The sequence below is a fragment of the Cololabis saira genome, chromosome 5 (assembly GCF_033807715.1).
Source record: "Cololabis saira isolate AMF1-May2022 chromosome 5, fColSai1.1, whole genome shotgun sequence".
Taxonomy (NCBI): Eukaryota; Metazoa; Chordata; class Actinopteri; order Beloniformes; family Belonidae; genus Cololabis; species Cololabis saira.
The window spans coordinates 14,659,075-14,675,514 of NC_084591.1; the positions used below are offsets into that span (position 1 = coordinate 14,659,075).

Sequence of the window (16,440 nt, forward strand, 5' to 3'; positions counted from 1 at the left end):
AAGGTCAGCGTGTGACGTCCAGCCGTAAGCTTGAATTTTTGTCTGAGCAGACTGATTTTAATTGTCTAGACAGCAAAGATGTCAGACAGTGAACTTGCCCCGTAAGAGCCTTCACAGGTCAGCTGAGAGGCCTAAACAGTTTTAACCCGAAGGAAAATCCCTGACACTTTAACCTCCGCGGGCGAACGCCGCCCGATGTGGCAGCACTCACCCGGGTTAAGTAGCAGGGATTTCCCCTCTTAGGAAGACTGAAGACGACAGGTTCAACAACAAACACGCCTTTAACTTGGTATTAAATCCTGCTTCACCTTCAGGTCTCTGTGTACGATCCCCATGGAGTGAAGGTAGTTGACCGCATCCAAAACCTGCCGAATGAGCCGACTGGCATCCATCTCTGTGTAGAAGCCCTTTTCCACGATGCGATCAAACAGTTCGCCTCCAGACACCCTATCAGCACCCAGGAGACAGAAGACCAGTTAACTGATACAAATGATAGTTTACCCATGCAACGCTTGCAGAACATATTTTATACACATGCCAATTTTCCCTAGAGTAAATATGGTGCCTGCTTTTCTATACACAACGTTGTACCTTGGAGTGTACAATTATTAGTATTGACTTTACTAATTTTTTTTTTTTAATTTATGGGTTTGTTATTATATACGTATATTTTGGAGTGAATAATTGTGTTGTTGTTTTCTCTTGTTTTATTTGCTTAATACTTAAGTATAAAGAGTACAAATGTTGTATGCAGCTGAAAAAGGGAAAAAGAAAGAAGAAAATGTATGTGGTGCATTGTTGTTGAAAACTAAATAAAAATTAAGTTCCAAAAAAAGAAAGAGCTGCATCAATGACAGGCAGCTGTATTTGGTTTCTTGTGCTCTGAGGGTCATCCAGATGAGTTTTGTAAACTGCAGACAGTTGTCCTTCAGTGAGGAATATATCCACAATAAAGAGTGCTGATAGCACCTCTCCTATAAGCTTCTCTCATCTCCACAAAGAAGCTCATTCATAGTGAACACTGGCTTGTTTGTCGCTTATCTGGTCCATGACTTTGACTGAAGGGTTTATTTGAATAAATAAACAAATACATTACACATTTGTTTAAGTTATTACCCATTCAGGCTCAATGCATCCGGCCTCCTCCGAGTGCAGTTGAAACTCTGTCAGAGACAGAGGTGTCAAAAGTATTCACATTCATTACTCAGGTAGAAGTATAGATACTAGAGTTTAAAAATACTCCTGTAGAAGTTGAAGTATCAACTCAAGTTTTTTACTCAAGTAAAAGTATAAAAGTACTGGTTTCAAAACTACTTAAAGTATAAAAGTGAAAGTAATGTAAGGGGGGAAAAAGCCATTAAGGACAAAAGCCATTGAAAATGAAAGCATCTTAGTATAATGCAAATATATTAAAGAACCATATATGTGTACTATTGAGCATTAACGTGTGTTTCAGAGAGCAGAAGATATGATGACTAGTTGCCTATAAGTATTGTTATGGTGCAAAAAGTCAAACTTCAGAGGCATGTTATCATTTATCCTAATGTTTATTGGAATGTACATCCAAGTTTAGTTTCAGGAATCTGAGGGCAACGGATGTAAGAACAAAACTGGACAAGAACATCTGTGCCACAACCACAACCAAATTCACTCTATCCATATGGCGCAATTTAACTGGATAGTTTTTGTTTTAAATGAAATAGAGTAACAAGGCTGTTTTTAAAATGTAAGGAGTAAAAAGTACAGATAATTGCGTGAAAATGTAAAGAGTAAAAGTAAAAAGTCGTCTGAAAAATAATTACTCCAGTGAAGTATAGATAACCAAAATTTCTACTTAAAGGTGACCTATTATGGCATTTAATGTATATTTTAAACAGGCCTTGAATGTCTTAAAAACAATCTAAAGCTTGTTTTTTTCTACATAAATCATAAATCCAGCCTGTGGGCCCTGTCACTAGTTTTACCGCTTCTAACCTCTTTTTCTGCGCCTCATTTTTAGGGAAGGGGGGGGTATGATAATGAGGCTCTGTGCTGATTGGCTCCCTGAATGACGTGTAGCAGGGGAGGAGCATAAACCTGCTCCGCCAGAGCAGCCCGAGCCTGTAAATTATCACAACACTGAATTTTCACAAATGGAAACTTTATTGTTAAAAAAATAAAATATGAGTTGTATATAAATAACATTTATGCACTGTTTCAGCCGGATCTGCCCGGCGGATGCTGAACGCTGGCCCCGGAGCCACGCCGGGCGCCCAGCATGGCTCCGCGGCGCTCCACGTCGCCCGTTATCGGGGATCAAACCGACAGATTTCGCTGAAAATCTCGTAGGGTGAAGCTAGTCCTGCCTGGGACAGACCCCCAAGGACCCAGCTCTCAAACCACCCGGGAACCTGGATGATTTAACCTGGATCCGCGCCGCCGCGTCAGACTGGCTGAAGGATGGACCGCTCCAGCAGCGGAGAGAGCTGGTTGTGGGCGTGGTTTCAGCAGCGGAGGCTGAACCTCTGGAAATCTGCTCCCGTCGTGACGTCACGACGGGAGCAGATTCTAAACGGCTCAAAAAAAACCACGTGACACTGGGGGACTCTGGCCGGCGGGGGTCAGAGACCTTGCAGAAATTCATGGTATTTTATCTTCCCTGTGCTGGCAGGGTGAGGGGAGACCACTTTATAGATGTTAAAACAAGAAAAAACGTGTTTTTCATAATAGGTCACCTTTAAGTAAGGTAACAAAGTATTTGTACTTCGTTACTTGACACCTCTGGTCAGAGGTGAGTGTTGGAAATCTCTCGTTCCTCTGCCAGCAAGCCCTCACTGCACGTGCACTGCACCTTAGTATTATAAAAAAAATCGAATTAAATATTGGAAATACACCCTAGATGGTCCCAACACCGTATGTATTTGTGAACACTCCCACGCTTGGACACTGTGCTCGTTATGGACAAACTGTGGCCAGCACAAGTCCAACAACTCGTCTACTGGGAAAAGCTCCCATGTACAAGCTCCAAGATGCAACATCAGACGAGTCAAGTGTGACACCTCTCAATCTGGGCAACTCGAGACTTGAGAAAGGTCCCACCCACACGGAGCAGTGAACTGAGCTCCGTTGCCACCAAAGACTCAGTATTTCCAGTTTCCGAAGTTGAATGGTCGGCACACTACAGCAACAAAAGCAGTGCTGGGACTTACAGTAACGCCGTTAGTTTTGCGGTAACTAATACTCTAACGCATTACTTTTTAAATTCAGCAACGCAATTACCGTTACCAAAAGGTGCGTTACTCCGTTATTTCTGACTACAGTGAAGCTTTTTTCCCCACACGCGGAGACCGGAGGAAACGTAGTGTGTGTGGTTTCAAAAACATGACGGTCATGGCGAGTCAAGAGAAGGTGAGTTTCGCAACATTGTCATTACAGTAATCCCTGGTTTTTCGCAGGGGTTACCTTCCAAAAAAGAACCCGTGATAATTGAAATTCTTTTTACAATTATTATAGAAGGCTTCAAATTGCGGAGATCAGCACCGCCTCGCACGTTATCCACTGCTCTTCTGAGCCCGACTCTGTAGCGTCTTTTTCTCCTAAAGCCTGCGGTGCAGCTGTGTTTTTTCGAGAGAAGAAAATAGTTATGGTTTGTTGTTGTCGCTCTTTTTTCTTCTGGGCAAAAAGATTCTTATAAACAGACATGCCTCCATCGATTATATCTGAGACTGTAATGAACGATTCATCAAAGGTTCCCGTTCTTCAGCTGCTGCTGAAGCTCATTGGCCGTTCTCAGCTTGTCGCTAAGCAACCAACGTTATTGACACAGGAAGTGAAGAAGCGGGGAGACTGTTTAGAATGCAGAACACGATGCACAATGTAAATCCCTACAGTACCTGCTGAAATGAAGGCTAGAGGGGCATTAAATGGGAGCATTTAAAATAATGTTTTTATTTAAAGTAACTAAAAACTTACTTTTCATAGTAACACATTACTTTTTGGTCTAAGTAACTGAGTTACTAACTGAGTTACTTTTTAATGAAGTAACTAGTAACGGTAACTAGTTACTATTTTTCAGTAACTAGCACAACACTGAACAAAAGTCACCTACTTTATCTTGACTGACTTAGCTCATTGTAACCTATGATCCCAATTTATATTATCTTACATTCATTCTCAACAAATCTGCTCGAACCCGTACAGACGAGCCGAACCACCTGATCCCTCCTGCAGGAGGACGAACCCATGTGGCTCCTTCGGGCTAAACCCGACCTTTCCCCGTGGGTAAAGGCTTGGCCACCAGGCGCTCACCGACGAGGCTTCACCCTAGACCCGGCCCGGGTCTAGGGTGAAGCCTCGGTGACCCCTCTCCCGGTGAGGGAGAAATGAGGTCCTCGTTTGTTTCTCCCCATGTGAATCCGGGAGAACGACGTGAAAAGCGTTACAACGTTTTGTGAATCCGTCTAAAAACAGCTTATTTTTTAAAAGTTTTAATACATCTACCAAATGTCATCACGAAATTAAGTACTTATGCAAAGCCTGGCACTAATGCACCGGCTGTTCAGCGACTTTAAACTACAAAAGGCAAAAGACAAAACAAGTGACTCATAATGAGTTTAGCATCAAGCGTGACTGTGTGCCTGCTTTCACGAATGACTGGCAATCACCGTTTATGTAAGAAAGACTTAAAGGCAACATTAAGCACCTTTCAGAGATAAAGAGACGGCAGATAATCACTGGCTAAATTGCTAGTGCATTATGCAAAAACACTGAAAGTACGCGGGGGAGGGGAAAGGTCGTAGAAATGATGACGACATATGCTGCACACAGCAAAGTGCCAGACAGAAGATTTGCCAACAGCTCTGAGTGAGTAACATTTGACAAGATGGGATTAAAAACATAAGTCCAAGTTAAATAATGTCCATAAGACAAGCTTAAACTCAATTAAATAATAATAATAATAATAAAAAACATTTACTACAATTCTGCCAATAAAACACTGGAGCCAGGAGACAGATAGTGTTTCACCTTGCAATAAATGAAACAGAAAAAAGCTTCCCTGTCTTTGTTTCATAAGTGTAGGATGCTGCAAGATATAATGTGTTGATTTACAGGTTTATAGTCTTATTACGAGTAAAGCTGGGTATCGATTCAAATGTCAAGAATCGATTAAATTCCGATTCTTAAGATTCAGAATCGATTATCACCATTTGGTTCGATCCGATCCGATTCGATTCGATATTGATTTGGGTTAGTGTTGCCTGGATTATATGACTGTAAAATAACTATTGAAATAATAATTTCACAATAATTATTGTGAAATAACCAAGAAATAAATAACTCAAATAGGCATTTCAATATCCATTTAAAGTGCAAAAAAAGAAAGAAATTGCAACAGCTCAAGCAGTAAACAAATAATTTTAGCTTGTCTGATTTATTCTGTCACCAGACACACAGCTTGCCATGAAGCACCCGGCATTTTTCAGGTATTTCATGACAAACCGTGTCCGATAACAAAGAAACCAAGCAAACTATAGTAAATATAGATAATATGAACTTCATTGAACTAATATAACATTTAGAAATTTAAGCTGAAATGTCCAGCATTTTCTCTAAAGAAAAGTTCATTTAGTTCAGGAGTTTTCAAAACTACTGGGACTAAAGTTCACCAGGCAAAAATGTAATGATGGGAAAAAAAAAAAAAAAAAAATGAATAAAAAAAAAATACAAATCGATTTTTAGGAATTAATATGAGAATCGATTTAGAATCAGAAAATCGTTTTTTTCAACACAGGCCTAATTACGAGCATACTTTTACACGTTTCCTAATATAATACTACCATCTGAAATAAATAGTCTTCTCTGGTCAGCGGGTTAGGGACAGATGGCGATGGATACGAGCTATAACCCATCAACCTAAACCAGACCTAAAACAATGACCTTTTTCAAAGTAAATGACTTGATCTTGTGAGAATTTACTGTCATGCAGACACAGCCAGCTCTTTGGGTAGCTCGAAACCACAGAGTGAAACATGTGAACATAGCAACCCACGCAGTCCTATTATAAAGTTTCAATGACTTCTCATTATCTCTCGGCTATTCAATACCGCTGTGTCCAGCTGGAATTCAATCAAATCTAAAAGTAACAAGCGTGATATCAGACAGAAGTTTCATCTTGTTTGCTGAAAAAACAAATGGTGAGATTAGTTGTATTACGCATGCAATGTGTTAACAAAAGGATTTCTCTACTGATAACAGGAAGACCTCTCCCTAAATAATATAATCAGGTGGGTTTTCAGTTTCTCTTAGCGTCATCTAAACCACCCACTTATCTCTTAGATACTATCCCAATCATATTATTCATGCAGGTGTTACCCAGACTATTATTTCCATATTAGATGTAATCTATCTTTATTCACAGCCTTCAAACATGAGGTTCTCTGGAAATATTGTTTCAAATCAACTGTGTGACCATTTGCGCTGAACTGTTTGAAGAATTTTAATTGGGATTTAAATTACATGATAGTCCAGAAAGAGCCCTGGAGGAAGTTAACAATGGCCACCTCATGGCCTTAGAGAGGGGACTTGTATCTAAACATGTCCTATTAGACCTCAGGGCTCCATTTGATACAATCAATTACAGAATCCTATTATAGAGGCTTGGCTGTGTAATTGGATTAAAGAAACAGCATTGGTCTGTTTTAAGTAATTTTTATCTGTTAGATTTCAGCTTGTACCTGAGAATTAGCAATCATCCTCAAACACCAGAGTTGATCATAGTGTTCCTCAGGGTTCTGTACTTGAGCTGTTACTTTTTACATTATACAGTACATGCCTCCTTTAGGTACAAATGTTTGAAAACATGGGAAAACCTTTTATTACTATGCAGATGATACTCAACTGTACCTATCCATGAAGCTTACTGAAAGCAGTCAGCTAGGTGAAGTAGGGGCATGCCTTAAAGACTTTAAGACCTGGATGACTCATTTCCTGCCACTCAACTTGGATTAGAATGAGGTTGCTTTGGGACATGAGAACATCAGGAAGAGATTATAGTTGTGTAGTTATGCTGGATGACATAACTTTAGGATCTAGCACAACTGTGAGGAGACAGGGTTGTTTCATTTCTCCTTTAAAGGTATTCTATGTAACAAATCCCTGATCCCTGATCAGCTAGCAAGATTTGAAAGAGGCACCTCTAAGCCCCGCCTATTCGGTCCGAATGAAACAGATTGGTCCAGGTCCAGGAAGGGAAAGAACCAATCAGATGTCTTCATTTTAAACCACGCCCCCCCGCCCTGTCCCATGCGCGCACTCGCTTCCAGCCCCCCGTGTCCACTTCCCACGGGTCCTCCTGGGCTCACAGTGTCCCAGTGTAACCCCCCTCCCTCCCCTCTGCGGGGAGCAGAGCCGTTAGCCGTCCGGGCTGCTGCTGCAGGACTCTCTGCCCAGCAGCAGCCCGCGGGGACACGAAGAGCCGCAGCAGCCGTGAAGAGCCGCCGCAGCTCCGGCTCGGAAGCTGTATGTGTACGTGGGGATGTAGGCGTCTCCATCACGGCGAGAGCGGAGAGCGCCGGTGCACGGCATGGCCGCGCGGCTGGCGGAGCGCTGCAGTGCCGTGCAGGCTCTGTTGCCACAGCTACGCCGTAGGGTACGCCGTAGGGTACGCAGAAAAAAAAGCACTTCATGCATCAATATGGAACTACTGTATTTATTCATTATTAATATGTCCCAAAATTACATTGAAACACCTCTAAGCTGATAAAAAAAAAGTTCTGATGAGGGTTCAAAGGAGAAATCATATTTGTCCAACTTTAGTTTCTCTTCCCAGGCTTCCACAAAAAGTCGGGATAGAATTGAAACATTTTCGTTTCACATATAAAACCAGCTCGTACTTAGGGCTCAGGAGGCAGACACCCCCTCTATCTTTAAGATTTGACTTTAAAATGTCCTTGTTAATAAAGTTTGTAGATAGAAGCTGGAAATAGTGGCTGTTAGTCATGGTGATATTCACCTGGACTTTTGTGGACGTAGTCATTCATGGTGATCTGTTGGTTTCCAGAGCAAGAGTGTATTGGGTTGGCATTATATGAATTTAATTGCAATTATATGCACTGAACTGAAGTGATCTAGATTATAATAGGACTGTAAAGAAGTCGTTTTCTCTCTGTAAAAAATAACTTGTAATTACTTTTTGTGGTGCCTACTCACAACTAAACAAACTAAACAGAAACTGAAGCGTCTTTGTCTGAGCTCGTAGCACACCGCAGTGAGTTGCTCATAGCTCAGACATTTTTATGTTTTCTTCAAGGTTATTGTGATGCCGAAGCGCATTTAGTGAAGAATAATCACCATCATCTGCGGCCATGATGAAGATGTGTTAAGTGGAGTCTAAGCAAAGATGGTCCTTTCCTACTGTACATGCATTTTTTTAAAGAATGTAATGACATTAGTAGTATTATTTAGCCTAACTATGCAACTGCTGGTTTCTCTCTAAAGAATCGCTGCATTCAGTCAGGCAAAGATGCCTCAAGGACATCACCGCCACTCACTCAGGCTCAGAACACGACACATTATCAAAATAACAGGCCAAATGCGAGGCCAAGAGCCGACCTCAACAAACATCAATGTGGGTTGATGTACTTACAGCTGCATTATCAGGTACAGGTGATTGGAGCTCTCGTAAATATCCTCCAGAGCCACGATGTTCTCGTGCTTTATCCTGGGGGAGAAAAACAGAAAGTTCACTTTGCTTGGTTTCCATTACTGTTCAATTCTCCACAAGTGCTGTGTGAATGGCACCAAGTCCTCTTAAAATAGTTAATCTGCCCCTGCCTAATGAAAGTAGACCCTTTTCCTTTTCGTTACGCTTCTTTGGTTGTGTAAATGTTTATGACTATGCTTGTAAATCAGACTGTCAATGAGTCATCCAGTGGTAAACGGCTGGTGAAGGGAGAACCTGAGGAAAATACTATAATGGATCCAGACACCAGGAGTCTGTGTCCAGGCCACCAAAATAAAAAATACATTCTGAAAAAAATAAAAGCACGGCATGCCAATATGTGGCTGACAAAGACTATGTTCGAACTAGGCCTGTGTTGAAAAAATCGATTTCCCAATTCTAAATCGATTCTCATATTAATTCCTAAAAATCGATTCATATGTCTAAAGATCGATTTTTTTTTTCATCATTACATTACAACTTTTGGTTATTTTTTTGTTTATCCCCAAAAAAGGAATGTTTTGTTCGACACGAGAATAACTGGTGCCATGTTTTTGCCTTTAAATATGTTTAAAGGTATGAAAACATTAAAGTGTTAGGTTATAATTGCATAAATTGTCTATATTTCATTACTTTATATACTGTCTTGGGGTTACATCTGCAAAAAATTCTAAAAACCAAATGCTCAAAAATTAAAAACCAAAATAGACCGAAAATGGAACAAATAAAAACGGAATGTGGGAAAAAATAAAACCGATTTCATCCGTCTCTGTTTGCTGCCCTGGATCTGTTTGGTAATTCTGACCCACATGATGTTTCTGAAAGCAGTTCTATCAGCATTCTGGGAGCTGATTGGTCCTTACAGCATCATTAGCTGCCAATACTTGCTGTTTAATCTCAATATAATACTAGTAGTAATATTTTGCATAACTACAGTCATATAATTCATGCAACAGCTCAAAAAACTGTTTTAATAACAGTAACCCAAATCAATATCGGAATCGAATCGGATCGAATCAAATCTTGATAATCGATTCTGAATCTTAAGAATCGGAATCAAATGATTCTTGTCATTTGAATCAATCCCTAGCCCTAGTTCGAACTGTAACCTAAATGGGATTTTTGGACACATCGCATCAGAATTTGAGCTTGACTGACCATTTATAACATATACTATATTGCAAATGATCTGACTCAATCTCCTGATGTTCCCCATTCAACTGGTTGCTATGGCAGCTTACATGCACTTGCAAAGATAGTAGGCTGGACAATTAATCAGATTTTGATCATGATTATAATTTTAGCTCCTAATAATTACAAAAAAGCAATAACCTTTCCACGCCTTCCGTCTCGTGCCCTGAATGATTCCTGCCCTTCAGGCGGATAGTCCACCTGGCTCTGGATGAGTGACTGCCAAGTAATATCCAGGTCGCACTGCTGTTTCTGGCCCAAACCATTTAAGAGATTATTTAAGCAGCTCTAGCAGCATCTGCTTTGTTGGCCTGAATTATTTACATTTAGTGTGGAATTCAAGATTAAAGTGGAAATGTTCAACCTTTTTTAAGTTAAGTTTGAAACATGCTGAATTTTTTAGTTTAGTTTAGTTTAGTTTAGTTTAGTTTATTTTGGTCATGACATCACTAAAAAAAAAAGAATAAAAATGACAACAAGAAAACTAATACACTGTTCAAAGAAAACATTACAAAAAATTTCCAATATACGAATACCATCTAGACCGAAAAGGGTGTAGGCTGAAGCAAAGCTTATTATTTGCCTACCCACAAAAAGATTAATTAAAGTAATGAAATGAAAGCAAGAAGTAAGAGAAAAAACTGACAGTAAAACAAATTGCCTCCATGGGGATAACAAGATTTCCTCAAGAAATAAAAAAAATAATTTAAAACAAAGGTGCAGTCTACATGTTATCTTCATCCTTAAAAAATAAAATCAAATTTTTCAATCTTTATTTAAATTTCCCCCACTGCCGTGTTTCTGTTGCACTGCAAATGACTTAAGAAGACTTAAAATCCTATTTAAGTGACCAGACCTGTGTTCAGAGTCTGAACACAGCCCAAGTGTCTGCAGGAAGGACTGGTGTTTCAAAAGGAGAAGCCCATTAGGCCCTGGAGGAGGAAGAAGTGTCATCTGGTGTCAGTGCAATCCTGCCAGAGCTTGTGTAAGTGTGTGTAGGTGTGTGTGTGTGTGTGCTCTCTGAAACCTCAATAAAAGAAGTCACTTAAGCCTGTCAATGACTGTTAAATTAATAAATAAATAAATTAGTCCAAATAAACCAGCTGAGAGTGTGTGTTCTGTAAAACAGAAGCTTCCCAGAGGATGATGTGAAGTGATGACCTTTTCTCAAGCCCTGCTCTACTTCTGCCACACTGACTCAGCCACGCGGTACCTACTTCCTCAGGACGGCGATTTCATTTTCGATGCTGGTTTCCTTTCCCTTGAGAGCTTTTTTGGGTATGCACTTGATTGCGACCATCTTTCCCGTGGTCCTCTCCCGAGCCATCACCACCTCAGAAAACGCACCACTGCAAACACAAAAAAGCAAAAAACGACTTGCTTTTTACAAGCTCAAACAATATTGACGTTTATTCAGCGACTAGAGAGACTGACGACACAGACAGGCCGATGTAAATAAACAACATATTGTGAATATTTACAGAGAACTGGCAATGTCTACGGCGACGGTCAACAACCTTCTTTGCAGGCATACGCGTGGGGCTTGTGTGCACCCCCACGCCAAAAGCACAGCAAACACTTTTAAAACCTCTGAAAAACACCCATTTAGGAGCGCAGACGGTGTGTCTTTCTCTGCCATCTGCCTCTATACATGAGTGCCTTTAAAACAAATACAGAATTAAGGGTATATTTGCTAAAGCAATCTGTATCTGTTGCTATGATACCCCGGAGATAATAAGATGCTGAGCAGGCAACCCCACCTCAATACTCGTTTTCATTATGCACTCTTTTCCCTTCAGCATCTTCAGAATGTATTGATGTCAAGATCCTGAAATGGGCCAACCCAATCATCTGTGACTCATCGGGTCATGTTCACCAGACTCAAGCAGCTAATATGATCTAAAAGAACACATTCATTACTGATTAACAGATAAATCCCGATGTAGGCCTGTGTTGAATAGATTGATTCTCCGATTTTAAATCGATTCTCATATTCATTCCTAAAAATCGATTTATATGTCTAAAGATCGATTTAATTATTATTATTTTTTTTTTTTTCATCATTACATTACAACTTTTGGTACTTTTTTGTTTATGCCCAAAAAAGGAATATTTTGTTGGACACGAGAATAACTAGCGCCATGTTTTTGCCTTTAAATATGTTTAAAGGTATGAAAACATTAAAGTTTTCAGTTATAATTGCATAAATTGTCTATATTCCTTTGCTTTATATACTGTCTTGGGGTTACATTTGCATAAATGTTAAAAACCAAATTCTCATAAATGGGGAAAAAATAAAAGCGATTTCTTTCGTCCCCTGTTTGCTGCCCTGGATCTGTTTGATAATTCTGACCCACACAATGTTTCTGAAAGCAGTTCTATCAGCATTCTGGGAGCTGATTGGTCCTTACAGCATCATTAGCTGCCAATACTTGCTGTTGAATCTCAATATAATACTAGTATTAAAGGAGCTGTATGTAAGAGCAATAATAAAACTAATCATAAAATGACCCTGATATGTCAACAGACATTTAAAAATCATGTTCATTTCAAATACTTATGTCACTGACAACAGCACTCAAGCCAGGATATTCCAGTTTAAAAAGAGGAGTTGCAGCCCTCAACTGATGTTTATGTTGTCATTTTTTGTTTTGGCCTGAAGCTCCACCCTCCACCTATCTCCCAATCACCAAGTCAGTATTGTTTCTGAAGCTCCACCCTCCACCTATCTCCCAATCACCAAGTCAGTATTGTTTCTGAAGCTCCACCCTCCACCTATCTCCCAATCACCAAGTCAGTATTGTTTCTGAAGCTCCACCCTCCACCTATCTCCTAATCACCAAGTCAGTATTGTTTCGGCATCCGGGTTGCCAGCTCGGCTGTAATTATTGCAGCCATGGCAGCCTACGTTCCTGCTGCATTCTGCAGCCTACCTGGCAACCTCTGGTCGGGGGGAGGAGGGGGAGGGTACACGCCGCTCAACAATATTTTGAAAGTGACTGCAGTACCAGTTTTGGCCATTTCTTACAGACGGCTCCTTTAATATGTTGCATAACTACACAGTCATATAATTTATGCAACAGCTGAAAAAACAGTTTTATTAACAGTAACCCAAATCAATATCGGATCGAATTGGATCGAATCAAAGCGTGATAATCGATTCTGAATCTTAAGAATCGGAATCAAATCGATTCTTGATATTAGAATCGATCCCCAGCCCTACCCCGATGGTTGTATTTTTCCACATAAAAAGGTTCCTATCCTTCTGCTTATTTAAATGTCAGTTGATGTAAAGGCTCTTTAATTTGCAGTTCACGATCCTCTGGTCAGCCACAACTAAACTCCAAGACAGGAGGAGTTGGATCTTCAGGTATATTAAGCTGTGTTTCCATTTGTGGCAGACAAATGGAAACACAGCGTCCTCCTCGGTCCCTTCAGATGCTGTGTCTCTGTTTACAGTAACAGACCCGGTAGGACCTACTGATTTAGCAAACGACCACTTCGTGCCAGCTGGTCGTGGTAGTGCTGCACTTCTGCAGCTTCCTAACTGCCAAAAAATAGTACCGTAATAAGAAAAAAGAAAAATGCAAGGGCTGGGCGATCTATCGAGATTTTAATATATATCGATATATTTTCAAACGCGATATGGTACGAGACAATATCGTTTATATCGATTTAAAAATATATATATATATATTTTTTTTTTTATGATTTTGATATAGCTTATTTTGTGACAAATTGACTTGAATCTTTTATTTGAGATTTGCACAAATGTTTTGTTATTTGCACAACTGTCAACCTCAGTGGAAAAGTCTGCCTGTTACTGTCTACATTGTATTAATTGCACAGTGTATTTTAATTTAATTGTTATGCAGGAAAGGGATATTTGTTTTATTTTATTCAAGAAGCATTTTTATTCTATATATGCAGGCAGTTTATTTTTATTTAATTTGTTTTATACATTTTGATATTGTGCAGACCTCTGTTAATAACGGTACCTGTGTGACATTTGGCATGAGGCATTGTATTAAAACTGACTGTTTTTTAAGGGTTTGCCTCAGAAAAAAATGAAGCTAACAGAGATGCTATGCTATAATGCTTTGGGGTAAACCCCAATTATGGCACAGAAAAAATATCGATATATATCGAGTATCGCCATTTAGCTAGAAAATATCGAGATATGACTTTTGGTCCATATCGCCCAGCCCTACAAGGACTAAAAAAAAGAGACATAAAAACAAGCTAGAATGACTAGATAAAGACTGAAAGGCTGAGATGGTTGTCATGTTTTACGTTTGAGAACACTGCGATGGTGGCGGTATATGAGAAGAGATAATTTGTACTTGAAAGGGACATTAGAGTCCACCCTGAGTCAACACAACCCCCCTCCCAGGTCTCAGCCATGGAAAAGGTTCCTGAAAACTGTCACAAAGCCATTCCTGGTAGTAGAAACGCATGTAGACATATTCCCTGTAAAACTAGTCCAGACCCCCGCGACTGGGTACCGGCCTGTAGAAGCAGGAACTAAACACTGGCCCTACTGACATCTGGTATTAAAATCAATCCTGAGAGAGCTGATCCCCCCTGTTTGTATGATCTCATAACGATCGACATCAACACTCGTCCGTGTTGTAGTAATTTTGTAATAGTAACTCAGTGTAGTAAGTCAGTGTTGTAGTAATTTTCCTACCCAAGTTCTTCTTCTTTTAAATTTCAACATATCCTCTTTCAATGTTGATCCGTCTGATCTGTCTGTCTGCCTTTTTTTTCTTCAGCATTTATGTTTTTGTGGAAGTGTTTAGTTAATCTATTAAATATGGTTGGAAATAAAACAAAAACTGACAAAAAGGGCATCTTTCTTTTTCCTGATGACTAGGTGCATTTTAATGCATTGTTGCCTCCCATAGCTTAAAAAAATACAAATAGAACTACGCATTTGGTCTTTGCAAGTGGACGTCAAATCTGTTTACTTGCGTCCAGGATCAGTTAGATCTGATCATAAAAGTCCACTTAAAACACATGTGGACATAGATCAATACTAGATGTGAACAGATGCACTTAAAGATGTCAGCTTGTGACTGAATCACTTAGGACAGATGTTAATGCCAGGTCTAAAGATATGAAGGGACATAAAGAAGCCCGTGTCAGAACAACAATAGCAGTGTTATGAGAACCAGTGAACTCGTATTCGGGTGTATGTCTGCATTACTTTTATGATATCTATCAATATTTACCCATAAGACAAACAGACATATACATACAGTATATATATACATATATATATATATATATATATATATATATATATATATATATATATATATATATATACCGTATTTTCTGGACTATAAGCCGCTACCTTTTTCATAGGTTTTCAACCATGCAGCTTATACAAAGATGCAGCTATTCTGTGGATTTTTCTTCCACCACTCTGGGCGCTCTAACCGGAATTAGAATCAAAACTAAGACAAAATAAATGCAAAAAAGAATACGCTACTTCTTCTTTAGCAGATAGAAGTAGGTAGAAGCAGATTTCAAACAGATAAATAGATAAATAAATACCGGTTATTTTCTCTTGGTTCTGTCCCATTTTAATCAGCAAAGTTGCTGCCGTGTTAAAAGAAAGGATCTATTTAGGTACATACATGTACATCATTTACAGTTCAAAATCCTTCTGTACATGTAGTAAATATCTAATCTTTTTTTTTTTTTTACCTTTTTAGTAAATATCTAATCTAACAACATAAATATCTGCGGCTTGCATATCTTTTTTTTTAAACAGCGGATGCGGCTTATATGCAGGTGCGGCTTATAGTCCAGAAAATACGGTGTGTGTGTGTGTATATATATATATATATGTCTTATGCCAGCATGTCTGTCCTTTTATTCCAGCAACTCATTTTCTTCATTTTTCTCACTTTTGGTGATCATAGTCCCCTCTGACAGAATCAGGGTCTCAGGGGTTAATTAAATATGTCAGATCAGACTCTCAACAGAGCTGGTGAAAGACACATTCACTCTCACATGCACACCTGCTCGCAAAAAAAAACAAAACAACAACAGCATCTGCTGCAAGATCAAAATGCATTTATCTGACCGTTAGGTTTTGCCAAATTAAGGCACAAATGAACCAGTGTGCCCAAGTCACACCGCTCAGGTTCCAGCAAAAAGGTCTTATACCAAAAGCTACTAATGCTGGCAATGATGGAAAGGTGTCAGAACATGTAGTACCATACATGTCCACTGATAAAAGCTCCTGTAATAATAATACTAATACTAATAATACTAATAATAATGATAATAATAATAATAATAATAATAATAATAATAATAATAATAATAATAATAATAATAATAATAATAATAATAATAATAAATGGGATGTGAGCATCACAGCAGCACCATGGACAAACAGAAGGGGGCCTGATGTGATGTCTTAAGCCCCTCTTCATCATGAGTGCAGGCCTGTTTGCAGCAGGAGGATGCACTAAAGAGAAAAGGGCAAGCTGCCACAGGCTTTATGATGGACTGTGCAATGCCCTGCTGGGGCA

At 39.4% G+C, this 16,440-nt stretch overlaps 1 protein-coding gene across 1 annotated transcript in view; it reads right to left on the reverse strand.

Moving 5' to 3' along the window:
• Nucleotides 1-16,440, reverse strand: part of camk1db (calcium/calmodulin-dependent protein kinase 1Db) — a 43,315-nt gene that overhangs the window by 13,542 nt on the left and 13,333 nt on the right. Inside the window, exons 2-4 of the mRNA XM_061720997.1 lie at nucleotides 11,107-11,238; nucleotides 8,624-8,698; nucleotides 309-447 (exon numbers count right to left, since the gene is read on the reverse strand). Of these exons, the coding sequence (XP_061576981.1) occupies nucleotides 309-447; nucleotides 8,624-8,698; nucleotides 11,107-11,238 (346 nt within the window). The remainder of the gene's footprint in view (nucleotides 1-308; nucleotides 448-8,623; nucleotides 8,699-11,106; nucleotides 11,239-16,440) is intronic.